The 15,466-nt window shown below is 43.4% G+C and overlaps 2 protein-coding genes across 2 annotated transcripts; both read right to left on the reverse strand.

Annotated features, from left to right (window-relative positions):
- Positions 1 to 778: 778 nt before the first annotated feature.
- On the reverse strand, positions 779 to 5,494 carry LOC129107468 (protein SOGA3-like). Its single transcript, XM_054618962.1, has 8 exons — positions 4,748 to 5,494; positions 3,873 to 4,097; positions 3,431 to 3,589; positions 3,081 to 3,149; positions 2,244 to 2,513; positions 1,782 to 2,150; positions 1,006 to 1,668; positions 779 to 889 (listed from the first exon to the last, which is right to left on the reverse strand). The coding sequence occupies exons 1-8, from the start codon at positions 5,492 to 5,494 to the stop codon at positions 779 to 781; spliced, it is 2,613 nt and encodes an 870-aa protein (XP_054474937.1).
- A 3,345-nt stretch (positions 5,495 to 8,839) lies between these two features.
- Positions 8,840 to 15,197, reverse strand: elovl4b (ELOVL fatty acid elongase 4b). The gene is made up of 7 exons (XM_054618054.1): positions 14,948 to 15,197; positions 13,174 to 13,265; positions 12,332 to 12,519; positions 11,406 to 11,486; positions 10,403 to 10,574; positions 10,124 to 10,251; positions 8,840 to 9,777 (listed from the first exon to the last, which is right to left on the reverse strand). The coding sequence occupies exons 2-7, from the start codon at positions 13,238 to 13,240 to the stop codon at positions 9,493 to 9,495; spliced, it is 921 nt and encodes a 306-aa protein (XP_054474029.1). The 5' UTR covers positions 13,241 to 13,265; positions 14,948 to 15,197; the 3' UTR covers positions 8,840 to 9,492.
- Positions 15,198 to 15,466: the final 269 nt, after the last annotated feature.

Here is a 15,466-nt window from a genome sequence, read left to right on the forward strand (position 1 = left end):
TTGGTTCATGTTTTCCTGAGCAGATGCACTGGGACACATTTAAATTGGAAGTCGGACTAATGACTCACAATGGATTGCTGCATTACAACCTTGTGATCTTATACTTAAAGTGGATAACTATATTGCCCAAAATGTCAAAATATTCTAAAGCCAACATTGACGGAGGTCCTGTAACTGCTCCTGAAAATGGCGATAAGCAAGCTCCATGGACGATACAGTTGAAATGATGTTGTCACACAACTGTTCCAGTGGCAAAGAATGAACTTCTGTAATCAAAACTAAATATAATTGGTAGATAAACCCTAAAAACAAAGAACATTTCCATACACAGAGGACATATTACTCACCTCTTTGTTGATTGCTATCAAGCCACATTCTTGCCCCTTAAAAATGTGTTCTAATATGAAATAAGATTCAGTTTGCTTCTTTGTTTTCTTCATTATTTAAATATTTTGTTGTCCACTCTGCTGAAGTACAAACATCAGATCTGGGACACATTGATAGGGAAATAGTTACTTTTTATAGGCTACACTTTGTAACTCACCTTCTTTTGGGACAGATGTGGACAGTGATGTGTTATGAATGATGTGGACTCCAGTGTTGAATCCAGCCACACTCTCTTGAATGCGACTGCAGCCTTGGGAAGTGCTGAGCTTTTTTTTTTTTTTTTTTTGTGCTTTTGGTTACCTTGGCAACAAATGATGCGGGGAGGAAAGAATAAAAACAACAGAGCTAAAAAAAACAAACAAGGGATGATGTGAATAAAGGGAGGCGTAAATCACAGAACAAAGAAGAGAGTAAAAAGAAAGACTAGTTTAAAGATGGTGGCGTAAGAGAGGGATGAGAATAACACAAGTATGAGGATGAGCAAAATGATAGGCTGGAACATCTGGGAGGAGGAAGAGTGGAGGTTGGATTTAGTGAGAAAAGGGAAGAAACAGAATCAGCATTAACTCTTTGCCACATTTTTAAACATTTAAAATGCATTTTAGTCGTATGTCTCACCGACAGTGGCTCCTCCGTGTCCCTGTCCTCGAGCCTTGGCACCTCCAGTCTGTCTATGAAGGTCTGCAGCTCTTTGCGGAAGGCCTTCATCTGGGCGTTAATGCGATACAGCAGCTCATGCTCCCTGATCCTGCCCCCATCTTCCTCTCCACCCTCATCGCCTCCCCTCCCGAACATCAGGTCGCCGTTTGAAACGAAGACCCTCGCCTCCGAGATGATGGTGGCCGTGTCAGCGATGAGCCGGTCGATGGTCCGAGCCAGCCTCTCGGCCTCCACACGGATGTCGGTCATGTGCTGCCTCTCTCTCAGGGTGCACCGCCCACCAGGCAGGAAGCGGGCCAGGGCGGAGGAGGCTGCACCCTCGTGCCCAGTGGGGGTGTAGAGGCCCCTTGTGGGCGTCAGGCAACGGCTGCTTCCATTAGTGTTTCTGACCTCATCTGGGTCACTTTCCCCACCCACGGGGCCCTCGCGTTTGCGGTGCGGCGGGAGGAGGCGGGAGGAGTTGGAGTCCTCGTCACTCTCGCGCCGACCACTTGTGGCGCCGCCGGCGTCGCTCTCTGCGTCGCTGTCCCGTGGGCTGGGCCGCAGGGAGAGGTGGGAGGCCAGGTCGTAGCGCTGCATGTTGGAGAGGAGCACGCGGTTCTCGTACTGCAGCTGCATCACCTGAATAAAGACGAAGAGATGTTAGAGTAATAACAAATGTATGATTTTGTTCTAAATAGTATTCAGAATACATACAAAAAAGGAAATTAATATTATCAATCAGTTTGTAACACCTTGCCACTCAGGTCATTAATCTGAAGCCTTGCTGCCTTTAACTCCTCCTGCAGGGCCTCTGCCTTTGCTCCATCAATCCCTCCTCCCCCTCCACTCCCGTGCCTGCCTCCCTCGTGGGTGCCGGCTTTGAACCGTAACTTGTTCAGCTCGGTGGTCACTCTCTTGTTTTGATCCTCAACATCAGCCAGGTTCCTCCTCAGCAGCTCCGCCTCGTCCTCCACCAGCTGCAGCTGCTGTCGGAGCTCCGTCAGATCGTCACCCAGGCCTCGCCCCGAACCCGACCCACCCATCCCTCCGCACCCAGAGCCTCCGGCGCCCTCTTCCCCACGGAGGTCGTCGAGCTCGGCCCTCAGGCCGCGGTTCTCAACCTGTGGGGTAGAGGGAGAAAAGATCATCACTCACATGAATCCCACTGAGGCATTATTCCCTTAATACACCCACGTAGCATTGTGTTCTCTTACCTCCAACTCCACTATTTTCCTCCCCAGGATGTTGGCCTCCTCCTCCACCAGGCGGAGGCGGAGCTTCAGCTCTGACTCCCGGGTGGTGGGGGGACCCCCGACCTCTCCTTTATGATGGGTGCTGTCCAGCTCACCATAGAAGGAGCGGTACTTCTGCAGCTCTTGCTCCAGACGGTCCTTCTCTTTGTCAATCTTGGCCGTCTTCTTCCTCATGAGCACCGCTTCCTCTTTGATGAAAGCTAGCTGGCACTTAAGGTCCTCATTGTCCTCCTAGAGCACAGAGACAAACACAGACCGTGAATGCGTTTAAGTAGAAGCGGTTAAAACGTCATCGTGAAGTTCACAAAGTTGGTCTCCGCAATGAGACACAAAGACGGAAGGATTTAAGATTAAAGAGATGATTTTGTAGCACAGTCTCTCTAAGCCAAAACGTTATCCATCATTGGACTAAGAGGATGTTTGACGTCTTAAAAGTCTAAAGTAATTCTTGGAGTTCTGCAAACACTCAGCTTTCATTTAAATATACTTTTCTTTCAAATGATTTGAGCCCTTTCTTTAGTCTGTTGTGGCCCCCAAGGTGAAAAGCTAAATGTTTGACTTGGGAACATAACGTGAGGAATGGGCGAAACCTGCAGGATCTATATGTTTTATTGTTGACTTCTCACACATATACGCACCAAGGTGGCCAAGGGAAAAGAATATATAAGTCAAACAGGACAGCAGATGTTCCTTTAAAAGATACTTCCTGGTGATTATCTCCAGAACTTTGAGCATCATGGTTTTCAAGAAAAAAAAATCATTATTTTGTACATTTGTAAAGAAAAAAAAACCTCTCACCTCTGTAGGAGTCTGTGCTAACTTCCTGTCCGTCTTTTGGATGTCCTTGCTTCCTCTTCTCTTTTGAGACTGTTGGCGGACAGAAAAATGAAACATTAATGTTTGTATTTTTAATGTTAATGCCTGTGAGTATGTCCAGTATTTTTAGCATATTGATTTGTGAAGGTTTACAGCTTTATGTTCAACTATTCCTCCGCTTGCAATTAAAAGGAAAGCAATTACAGTGCACTGTACATAAACATAAAGGTGACAGACAATATGATAAAAGCTTTAGCTGAACATCAAATTGAATTATGTGGTGATCATTAATGTCACGTGATGTCGATGGATGTGGGTAAGTTCCTACTTACCTCTTTGGTTTTGTCTAGTTCATTTTGCAGCGCTTGCTTGGTCACTTCCACCTCAATGAGTTTCTGCCTCAGTTTTTCATTCTCCTCCTCCGTCTTGGTGCGCTTCTCCTCCACCTTTTCCAGCTCGTGGTGCAGCCTCACGGACACATCCTTTGCTACCTGCATTGTTTGGTTATTGTGAAGATATCATTTTTAGAGCATAGCCAGATTTTAATGATTTGTATCTTAACATTTTAATAATTTCTAACGCTTAACTTTACTATCTTTGGGCGCAGTAGTCAAATATACAACCTTGGCAATTGTTTTTTTCAAAATGCAATGTTTTCACCTGTGGCAGTGACTATATTAAAAGCTTGCACACACACACACACACACACACATCCTTGGGACTTCTCCCAGCCAGACCCCGAGAGCTGAGCAACCTTCCCCTCCCCATCTGCACCTTCAGGTCCTGCTCCAGACTCCTGAGCAGCTCCTCATCGATCTCCCCCGTCTGGGCGTAGCGCAGCCTCTTCCTCTCGGCCTTCCTCAGACGATACTGCAGGATCCGGCAGTTTTTGTTGGCCCTCTCCAGCTCACGCCTCATCTCCTGCAGCTGACACGTGTCTTCCTCGTAGAATGTGTCCCGCATCTCGTCCATCTCGGCCCTCATCTCCTCAATCTCACACTGGTGGGTGCACAGTAAACATTGTGTGTCACAGTTATGGGACGGTCAAGACTAAGACCAGGAAAAATCTCTGCTGCTTGGTTGACTTTTTGACTCCGCGGAGTCAGTGATGGAAGTTTTGGACTTCAGCCAAACCCATTCAGCTTCAGAGATGTGCACATAATTGGATAAAAAAATATGTATTTCAAGACTGGTTGTGAACTGCTTAAATTTAAATTCTGAATCACTATGTCTTCTACCAAAATGCATACGCAAACCCCAGTTGTTAACTCCCTTTGTCCCCCATTTTAACACATAAGATAGATATAATTGATCCTAGCTGATCAATATGACCAATAACCAATTAGTCATCTGCAGCCAGTGCATTTTTAATTTAAATCCTTACATTAAATCATGTGAAGACATGGAGGATGTTCAGCAGACAAATCAATTGATGTTTACTCATCTGTTGTTCTTAAAACACACGATTTTATAGTAATGTGTCAACAGGGTTTCACAGGCCCACAGGCTTGGATTTTCTGTCATTCTAATATGAAAAACAAAAACAAATGTCGACTGTTTGCAGTGGATTCTGGTCTATTTCTACAATATTTCAAATCATTTCTTGCAGGTGACAAAGCTCCAGCCATAAAACCTGAACTGCATCAAACCTTAAGATCTTCATTCTCGTCAAGCAGTCTCTCCATCTCGTCCTCAAAGGCCTGGTCCTGCTGTGTCACGGACCCCGCCTCTGTCGCCTCTGCGGCCGGCTCCGGCTCCCCCACAGCGGCCTCCTCCGTCCCCACGTTATCCGTCTTGGTTTGCATCCTCCCGGCGCTTCTCCCCAGTGTCTTCTGCAGGTGGAACTGGATGAGTTCAGCCTGTAAGCATCCTCCTCTCCACAAACCGAAACCAAGGCCCGCTCCGCAGCCGCTCCTCTCTCTCCGGCCTCCTTCCTCCCCGGGTGTCTCCTCTTCCTCTGCAGGCGAAGACGCAGCTCTGCCGGGCAACAGACTCTGGGATGAGTCGCCCTTCAAGCAGGGCAGGCGTGAAGCGGAGCGCCGGGCCGATGCTGATGAATCTGTCGGATCTTCCCCGGCAGCATCCGCCCTGTTTGATGCGTCTCCCTCAGCTTCAGCACCATCCGGGTGAACAGCTGCGCCGCCGCGGCTCTCGGGCTCCCTCTCCCTTCCGTCGGCGGACCTCAAACTGTCCCTCTCCCCGATGTGTCTGCTCTTTTCTGCGGGCAGAGGAGACCTGGACCTGCCTGGGTGTCTCGGAGCTCGCTTGGTTGCCCCTTCCTGGGCTGTGGCCGGCGGGGGAGCCCGGTGCTGCCTCCTCCTCCTCCCTGCGCTATTGTGCGCCGGTGATGTGGAGGCTGATGGAGGATGCGCAGCGCCGCCGGCGGCAGGCTTCATCTTCTGCAACGCTGAGATCTTCTGCAAACATATGATGTCATTTCTAGTTGTTTAATCACAAGTGGAAATGAATTAAGCTTGTCAAAAACTCATTTTTTTTTAATAATTACAAAATCTGAGCCCGGTTTTGATTATACTTAAACATTCTTCCACAACTTGGAGGAGGATGCGTCCTGCGCTCGGGCCACTAGAAGCCGCTTTTCTGCAGCTGCTTTACGCATCATCATGCTGAACCACAACTTTACAAGGGAGCTGCTGGTCCGAGGCTACTGACCCACAGATGTACTCCTGAAGTCCAAACCAATGCATTTACACACACAGAGAGCTCCACCATAATGGGTTCATTCTTACCGCAGAGCTTTAAGGAGAGCGTTGCTGACACTGGGCACCACCAGGCAGTGCAGGGGCCACTGACCACATGACGTGAGGATCTACGTCACAGCAGGAAGTAAACAACCCCCCACCCATTTCTTTCTCTCTCTCACACATTTAAATGAGCTCCATTGGTATGCAAAGCCATAATTAAGTAGCTACAGAATTGCCAAAAGCAGGCTACACAGTATTTATGATGTAAGCATATACATTTTAGATTAATGAGCAGAATACTTAACTTGCATGCAGAAATGATCACTTCAATTTATTATTAATAAAAATGGCAAATATTAATAACTATCTAGACAAAGTTAAAGGCAGGACTAGACTTTTCCTCCGACCCCCAAGTTTCCACACATGTATTACTATACTACTATACTATTATAATTAACTACTTATATGTGGCGCCTTGATCAAAGTGGCCAAATTTACACCGTTAAAACAGGCCTTTAATGTCTTATGTAGCTCTGAAGATGGATTTCTAATGTCTGAGTAATAGCTCTGATAACATCTTAGGTCAGGCTTGAGACTTATCATTTTTAACAGACAGCCTGTGTCAGCGTACAAACTTGTGGTGTGGAGTTTGAAAGATGTGTGCATTTATCAGGCAGGAGGGTCTAACAGAACAGACTATTAAGATGCATTATGGGAATTTCATGGCAGTGTTTTTAAAGTTTGGGACTAAAATCTTGTGAGTAGTGACTGTTCTTTTTAAATGTGTCTCTTATAAATCCCTCAGTTTAGTGAAAGATTATGTTTTTTTCTATCTTGACAAGTCAGGTTTTAATACATAAAAGACTCCCGGCATGTGCAAATAATATGCATCACTCACTGTTTCGAGGTATCACATAATGGGGTCCTCCTCATCTCATCTGCTTCTGACTGCCTCTGAGTTACAGGGAAAATGCACTGGGCACGTCCTGTATCTTCATTCAGGCCCAGAAGAGGGTGCCCTTCTCACATAAAACCGAGCCGGTCCAATCTCTGAAGGCAATCTGTCCCACACGCACACAGAGAGCCAGTAAAACGCTGACTGCTTCCACTCTGTTAGTCTACAATGAGCTCCTTAGTCATATAATTGCTAATGAGATGAGTGAGTGACGGGTCAGGTTTGCAGAGATTTAACCCCCGGCAAACTAACCCTTCACCCTCTAACAGACTGACCCGCTCAGAAAGCCGGTCAGGTTTTTCGACTGTCAGTCTTCCAATGACATGACAGGAGCTATTTTCTACACACTGTCAAAGGCAGAGGAAGAGTTTGGGAACCATCAATGTGTGTTACACTTAAGTCGTTTTCTTTAAAGAGTTGCACAGGGATGTATTGACTTTTATACTACTTAATCTGGCACAGAAATCTGTGCACAAGCCCCGTTTTCTGTGTGCATACAGTTCATATGTATGCAGGTTATAGTGACCTGCACTAAATGCCTTCAGTAGAAAAGCCTTGGCCTTTTGCAATCCTCTTATGCCCTGGCTTAGATCCCTCTGTGTCCCCATGGAGGACAAATACTCCTCCTCTCAGTCATCTCATCCAGTCTATCATTCACATTTACACCCGCATACCTCCGTCCTCCCACCTCCACCCTGATGTCATGGGTGCCAGGTTACAAAGTGGTGCACCAGGATAAGACGGAAGGCTGCAAAGTAGGTCAGGTACTGTGCAGTAGGTTGGAAAGTGGAGGATGTGGAAAAAAAGTGGCTGAACTATTTGGCCTGAGATGTGACATATGAGGAATAACAGATCTAAGGCGTTTTGGCAACGGGAAAAAAAATGTGGAGTAAGAATGATTTAATAGATGCCATTAGTGGATCCAAAATGTGGTGAAGGAGTAATGGGATGGAGTGAGTTTGTCGCAGGATTATGAAGAAATGGATGCAGAGTGTTTGAAAGATACGTGGATGAGAAGAGGGGTAAAGTTTTTGAAATTAGCTAGAGTATTAAATTCACAGCAGATATCACTTGGTTGTTTCTTGTGTACATTTTTTACACTTATTTTCTAATATTTAGGGCAAAATGTGCATCTCTTATTTGGCCTGCCTGTATTGTATTGTATAGTCATTTGCACAATACTTTAACACTATATCAAAACTATACAGGTTGAGTTAATTTTACAGTTCAGGAGCAACCTCATGGCAGATTAGTGAAGGCTTCCCAGTGACCTGCTTTTCCCTGGGTATCTCATGTAGTGACGTGGAAGTAAGCTCTTTTGGAGCTAAAGCCAATTTACCCCCAAAGATTAGGGCAGATCTGTCTGGACAGGCCAAAGACACAGCACACCTCTGACTCTCTCACACACACACGAGGAGAGCTCTTTACATCTTTCCAGGGTGGAAGAGAGATGAAGGAAGTAGAGGAAAAGAGAGAAGAAGGCTTTGTCTCTAGATTAGGTTCCTAATGCATGACAACTTGATCCTATATGTTGAGTACAGAGTTGCTTTAGAATTAAATTAGTTGATTCAACATTGATTTTGCGCTTGCGCTCGAACCAACACAAAGACACACAAACATAAACTATGGGGGTGCGGACATTGTCTTTATTTCAGTTCTATGGGCAGCCAGAAGCTGTGTTGCTTTTCATTATTATTAAGACAATGAAATAACCATTTGTTTTCTTAAAAAAAAAAAAAAAAAAAAAAAAAAAAAAAAAGCTCTTTTCAGGAGGAGTTTCCCTTCAGTCCTACATGGCAGTGAGACAATATTGAGTTTTTGAAATCTCTTATACTTGCACCTCGGCTACATTGCACAGCAAAAAGAAATAGATTATAAAGACCCACAAAAAAATATTAAAACAAAGATACTCACACATTTGCATAAGTAAAAGAAACTACAGTCTCCCGTCCCACAAAGTGTTTTAAACCAAGTTTTTAATTCACAATGATCACAAAGAAAATATATCAATTTGTAAATGCAGCACAGTTAAATTGTTTTGAGACAGCAGAGAGATGTAAAGTCCAGATATGTTGTATTGGTAGGTGAAGTAAATGAATAAAAAGTACTTAAATACAGTAAATGGCAGTTGTGGAAATGTCGTACTGTGATTATTTCTTTTTGGTTCGCTAACTTTTCTCAACTCTAAGTTTGAGTAAACATAAATGTACCCCACCCGAACCAAGAACAAATGCATCTGCATGTCGGTTTGTTGGTAAAAGTAAAATTCATTAAAACTCTTATAGAGCACTAGAAAATAAATTAGCATATTAAAGACTATTTAAGCTTTCAGTTAAAACAATACTGGAATCAAGAGTACAAAAGTCGGAGGTGAATTTTTGGTTGATAAGTTAGTGGATGCTGAGCAGGATGTAGGTCCTTTAATATTTTGGTCCTGTTATGGTCCAAAAGCCAGTCGGACAGAAGAGCACGGAGCCTACATGATCAGCATCGTACTTGTTAATGGAGACAACCAACACACCTCTCTTCCTCTCAAAACCCCTTACAGACACAAACACACACTTCTAGCCTTCCACCTCTCCAAGTTGGTCACAAATCACATCTTTCTACATTACGTGCAGGAACGATGAAGCCAGTCTGGTTTCTGTTTATCCCTACCCACCCTCCTTCTCTGGCCCCTGAAAAACAACTGTCTTTTTTTTTTGTATTTAATCGCCGAGCAATCCCTCTTCCGTCTTTACTCCCTCTTCGCTCTTCCTTTCTTTTGCCTCTTCCCGTTATCCTCCACCTCCTCCACTTTGCTGTGACCGTTAGCTACCGTGGAGGTGCCGTTTGCCACGGGCTTGCCTCCCTTCTGCGCGGAGGAGGAGGGTTTGCGTCGGTACGCGTGGTAGTAGAAGTTGGCGAAAAGGATGATGAAGGTGACGGCGTAGCCAATCAGAGCCCACTGCATCCATGCGGGGAACGGACAGCCTGTGTAGAGGGAGTGGCCAGCGTGGCCGATGGTCACGTGGAACTGGATCTGTTAAACACACAAAATGTAGACACAAAATTAAGCACAATAAAACAACCTGAAGCACAGCGAAAACACAACATACTTGCAGAATGTACAACATGAAAGAGCAGAACATTCTTGTGACCATTCCTTATAATGTATGGCACATAAAAAGCACTTTTTAGACGGGTACTTTCATTAAAATAGACAATATAAGTATATCTCAGTGACCTAACTGCAATTTTATGTCTTAACAACAACAACAAAAGTATAATTAGTGCTATAAAAATGGTGTTATTTAAAAAAAAAAAAAAAAACATCTTCAGAAAACACACAATGGAAGCGAATGCATAAAGTAAAATAGAATACCCACCATCTGAATAATGGTGAGGTATTTCTTCCACCAGAGGTACTTCTGCATATGAGGTCCCAAAGCTGCCAGTCCGTAGTATCCGTACATGAGAACGTGGATGGAGGAGTTGATGGTTGCACCAAAGAATGCTGCGGAAAGATGAAAGGGTCGAATTTTGTATCAGCTGTCATCCTGTTATTTATAAATGGCCGGCGTGCAACTGAATGCCAACGCTTCATAAGTGCCACAAATACAAGATCAATCGTGGACGTCATGACGGTTAAGATACTTTTTACTCACATTGTCCACCGGGGACCCACTTGATGCCGATCCACCAGAGGATGAACATGGTGCAGTGATGGTAGACGTGGAGGAAGCTGACCTGGGTGAACTTCTTCCTCAGGATGAAAAAGACGGTGTCCAGGAATTCCACTCCTTTGGAGATGTAGTACCACCAGAGAGCAGATGCTATCTGAAGACGTGAAAAAACATCTTAGACACTAACCCCAGTAAACACAATAGCATCGGTGATAGATACAATGTGAAGACATTGATGTAGTGCTCATTAAAGTCACTTAAGGTCCTAGTTCATCAGCCCTTTAAAGCTCCTACGTTATTCTACTCGTGTAAGAAAGTTGAGTGAAGTATTACCACTTCAGCGAGCAGTTTTTATGACTATATTTGTGAACATGGAATAAAAAAAGAAAATATTTAAATACAAAACTACATCTTTAAACAAAATCGAGCAAAAGTAAATCATCAAGCTTCAAAACACAGTAAAGTAAGGATCGTGGTTTGCATTAAAAAAATACTTGATAAAACTAAGACATCATATATTAAGAGTATACATGTATATATTGCAGATGTATTCACTATTATCCGTCCCACTGTCCCACAGCAATATGTCTCAAACCCCTGTGTGTGTTCTCCTATTTAACTCTTGATTCCTCGCGTCCTGATGCACACATGCACATGGTTGCTCTCTAATCCACGGCGGTGTGGCATCATGCCATTATGCCATCATGAAAGAGCAAGGCCTGAGGTTTGGAGACGGGGGGCGGAGCTTTACGGTGGTGAGACCAATTACCCCCGCCTATGTGAGTGCAGGCCACACCCTGTATGTCCTGAAATCCCTGGAGATATAAACTTAGGTTCTCTCTTTCCTCCTTTAACCCCCAACTAAATTAAAGGCGCTTGCTACTGCTTTTGCGATCATCAAAAGTTAAAACATGTGTTTTTGTAGTCGTGTACTGAGGTGTGGGACTGTGCGTGTGTTAGTTGATGTGTGTTGGAGGGAGCTTACCCTGACTTCGTTGACATCGTTGGAGTAGCTGACAGGCTGACAGAGGTAGCTGTACCCGGCTGATCTAGATGCTAGTAGGAGCTGATGGGAAGAAAGAAACCACAAACTCAGAAAACGGCTGAGAGGAAACTGGTCGACATTTCCTAAGCGCGAACACAAGTAACCCCTGATGAAACAACCTTTTTCTAAAAAACAACAACTTGCCAACACATACATTTTGGAGTTTTCGAAAAACACCAGGGGGTTGAGAGAAACAATTTAGAGCTATTAGACATCAGGGATTAGAAATCATTGCCACAGTAGAATCTGCATATTTCAGGAGCTGCTGCAGCTTATTTTTCATTAGAGTGGATGTGTCACACAACACAAAGCGTCTACATCGTTTGCTGTAAAAGAAGTAAACTTGCTAGGTGCTCTGTTGAGATAAAATGTTGAGGGAGATGCCCATGCATAAATCTTTTGTGTTCAACCGTTAAAGTGGTTCAACTGCGAGTGATTGTCCCGTCTCTCAACGGTAAGTAGTAGGTTTGTCACAGAGGGCCGTATCACTGGTGGCACACTGGTGTAATTATCTCTATACCATCCATTAGTGTCCTTTATTGCCTTTTATGTATTCTGTGTAAGCAAAGAGCAAAATGAAACACGCATAATTAGCTGGAGTTAAGCAAGCAATTGAGTTACATTTTTTCTGTAAAATAACACATTTAGAGTCTATAAACAAAGTCCTCAGTGTTTTTAATCTGGCAATGTTTATGTGAAAAATGTTCTCTGAATTGAATAATGAAATTTAAACCGTAAAGCCAAGATTGACAGTCACACAGTGTTTCTTCGATTTAACATGTCATGTTTTGCTACTTTGTTGCCGTGACAACCATTTAACATCCGTGTGCTGCTGTAACACATGAAGATAATCCACATGTCCTCACCTCTTTGGCGATGTAGAAGTTGAGGACCACCATGCTGAAGTTGTAGACTATGAGGGTCTTTCTGAGCGTGTAGGGCTGCCGGTCCTGCATGTATCTAGGCCCCGCCCACAGGAAGAGCAGGTACAGGCAGCTGATGGCCAGAGTGGGGATGGGAGACGACATCATCGGCCAGCTCTCCACCCTCTTGTCTGGAGGAAACAGGCGTGGTTTCAATGGTGGGGGAAAAAATGTGAGGTATGATGGTTTAACAACAGAACAACTGTTGTTAAAGTTAACACACATTTAATGCACAACATGAACAACGTCTCCTACAAACTTTATGACACTTTGTGCTAGATATCACACTGTGGCATTCTGATGAACAGCTTAAAGAAAAGTTCAAGTACAATCCAGTGCTTTTACAATATATTTTGTGGACTGTTTGTCCTTCTGTTTCTGTTGACATTACTCTGATGGGCAATGATAACAATTTAAACACCAGCTTTATTGTAAAGATACAGGGAAAATGCACAGGACGTCTCCACATGAGTAAGAAAACTGTTTTTTTAAGTAGCCAGTTTCACCATTTTCTTTGTGGGTGAAAACAAACGTCTTTGCTCGCTGCTTCCTGGTTCAACTTTGACTTGCCAGAGTTTGTTATGAAGTTAAGCCATCACATAATTGTACATATCAAGAATGACTTTTCTTTTACCAGAAAGATATCAAGGTTAAATTGGGCAGTTGTTTTTTTCCGCCAATCTGCACAAGTGAGCTGGTGACTAAAATCTTATCTTATCATGACAATGACAATGACAAACAGCTGCTCCTGTGTGTTCAGAAACAAGTGATTATAAAGATCTTACCTGCTATAGTAAGGCCCCATTTGTAAAATTCTACAGTGTCATTCACCAGATGTGTTACGGCCTCCATGGCTCTGCCTTTGGTCCTGATTATACTGAGAAAGAGAGGAAGAGACAGAGGGAAGGAGAGGCAGCGTCGGTGAGAGTCACCCAAATCAAATTACAGGCCTTACGTATCCTATCATTGTAACTAGCGTCATGAGGAGCTACGCTGCGTAACCATGGTATGTGTCACTCTCTGCAAATACTCTTGAAAACTATGAAACATTGTTAGCTTGCAATTGCTAATGTGCACATATTTATCAAGCCAAAGACTTCTAGACTGACCCCAAAGATCATTTTCAGCATCTTGTCAAACTTCGCAAGGTGTCTTATTAGATAAATTGGCAAGTGAAAGCTTTTTAGAAAGCTTCTGTTTTTTGCATTGCTGCAAACATCCTTAATAACCATGTAAGGCCTCTCTTTTCCTGCCCTCATTTGAAACAGAACTGTAACATTAACCCCCACAAGATGCTAATGCACTTTCCATTGATTCTCATGAAGAATCTGGCAAGACACAACAGTTTGAGATAATTGTAGGAAACAGGATGGATAATAAGGGGTCATTTGTTTTCCTATGTTTCTGTCACTTTTCTCTCTTTCATACAGATTGATAGACTTAATATTATTTTGTTAACCTCTTTTAAAGTACACACTGGTAGGAAAAATATGCCAAACTAAAAATGTATAAAAAGTCTGGTACATGAAGAGAGAAATGTGCGCCCAATTGAGTGTAATTAAGCAACATTACATAACAAACACTTCTTATCCACCTCAGAGCTGAGAGCATGTGTCTCCATATTAATCTATAATTAATCTGATGCGTCAGATCAAATTCCCCTTTTAATAATGAATTGCTGTGTAACAATGAGTTGTTCACTGACAAGAAAATGCTGAGTATTTCAGAGCCATATTGCACACAGGGTATGCACCAGATAATCCGACTATTTCCTTTTGCAGGACTTGGTACAACAACACACCCACCCAGGGTTTAGTTTAGTGGCAGTGGGCCGGCGGAGGGAGATCAGATAGAGAGGGGTTAACCGGGTTTGTGCGCACACAAAAAGGACAGGGGCGCATGTGTCAGCAGGTTTCTCTCGGGCCGCTCAAGAGGCTTAAATTCAATTGATCAACGAGCTTAGATGAAGGCCTAAGTACAAATGCCCATCGACCCAAAAGCCTGTTTGATGGCTATCTCATGGCCTGCATGTGCTCTGACACACTAAAACAGTACTTTAGTCATGAAGAAAAAATTGTGAATAAAACTTGCACACTGTTAGGATAACAGTTATTGGCATTTTTTGCAATAATAATGTAACACTAGAACAACTCTTAGATTTGTTTTTAAACTGGTTAAACTGTCCCAGAGCCAATAAATCATCCCCACGTGTTTTATCTCAGGGATTAAAGGTTCATTCAAATGTTATTAAAATGTGTTTTTCCTTAACATGTCGGTGGGTAAATACAGACAAAGACATTAACATTAGCAACCAAACTATACACATGTTTTTTTTTTTTGTTGTTTTTTTTATGAAAAGTGTCTCCCACGTAGAAATAACTGCCTAGACGTGGACAAAGGGCTGGGCTCTTCTCCAGCAATGCTTCTTAATTAAGCCCCATGAATACGACTGAACATTATGAGGCTTTTTTAAAAAATATATATAAATGCAGGAAAAGCATTAAGCATGCAGGAAAAAACAGATTACAATGCAGCAAACACACCATAAAGGTTACTTACGATATTTAAGAGCGTGTAATGACATCCGGTGCAATTTGATGCCCAACTCCTCTCAGTCACTGCTGCGCTCCTCTTCTTCCTCTTCTTCCTCTTCTTCTCTCACTGCTAATCAGTTTCTATTACAGTTCCACATCAAACAGCAATTTTCTTTTTTTTTGGCAAGAAACTAAGACAAGGCAAGTGTAAAATATACGTCTATGTAAGGACCAATGATGCATTCAGTCCGTGCCGGCCGCTCAGCCGCATCATCTTCTCGCAATCTCCCAGACACCGAGAAGCCAGATGGCATTGCGCATGCGTGGATTCACTCCCCGTGTCCAGTGCGCCTGTGTGTGTGTGCGCCTGCGCTCTGAGTGACAGAGATACTATTACTTTCTTCTATTTATCTTGTGTATTTACCATTAATATATGACAAAAAACAATAAGGAGCTAAATCACATAATACATGTAAATAAATGACTATTATGGGCTTTTTGTGAATGGATAAGCTAAGCATATGTTTCCATATGTGATCTAAAC

Source organism: Anoplopoma fimbria, chromosome 18, assembly GCF_027596085.1.
Source record: "Anoplopoma fimbria isolate UVic2021 breed Golden Eagle Sablefish chromosome 18, Afim_UVic_2022, whole genome shotgun sequence".
NCBI lineage: Eukaryota > Metazoa > Chordata > Actinopteri > Perciformes > Anoplopomatidae > Anoplopoma > Anoplopoma fimbria.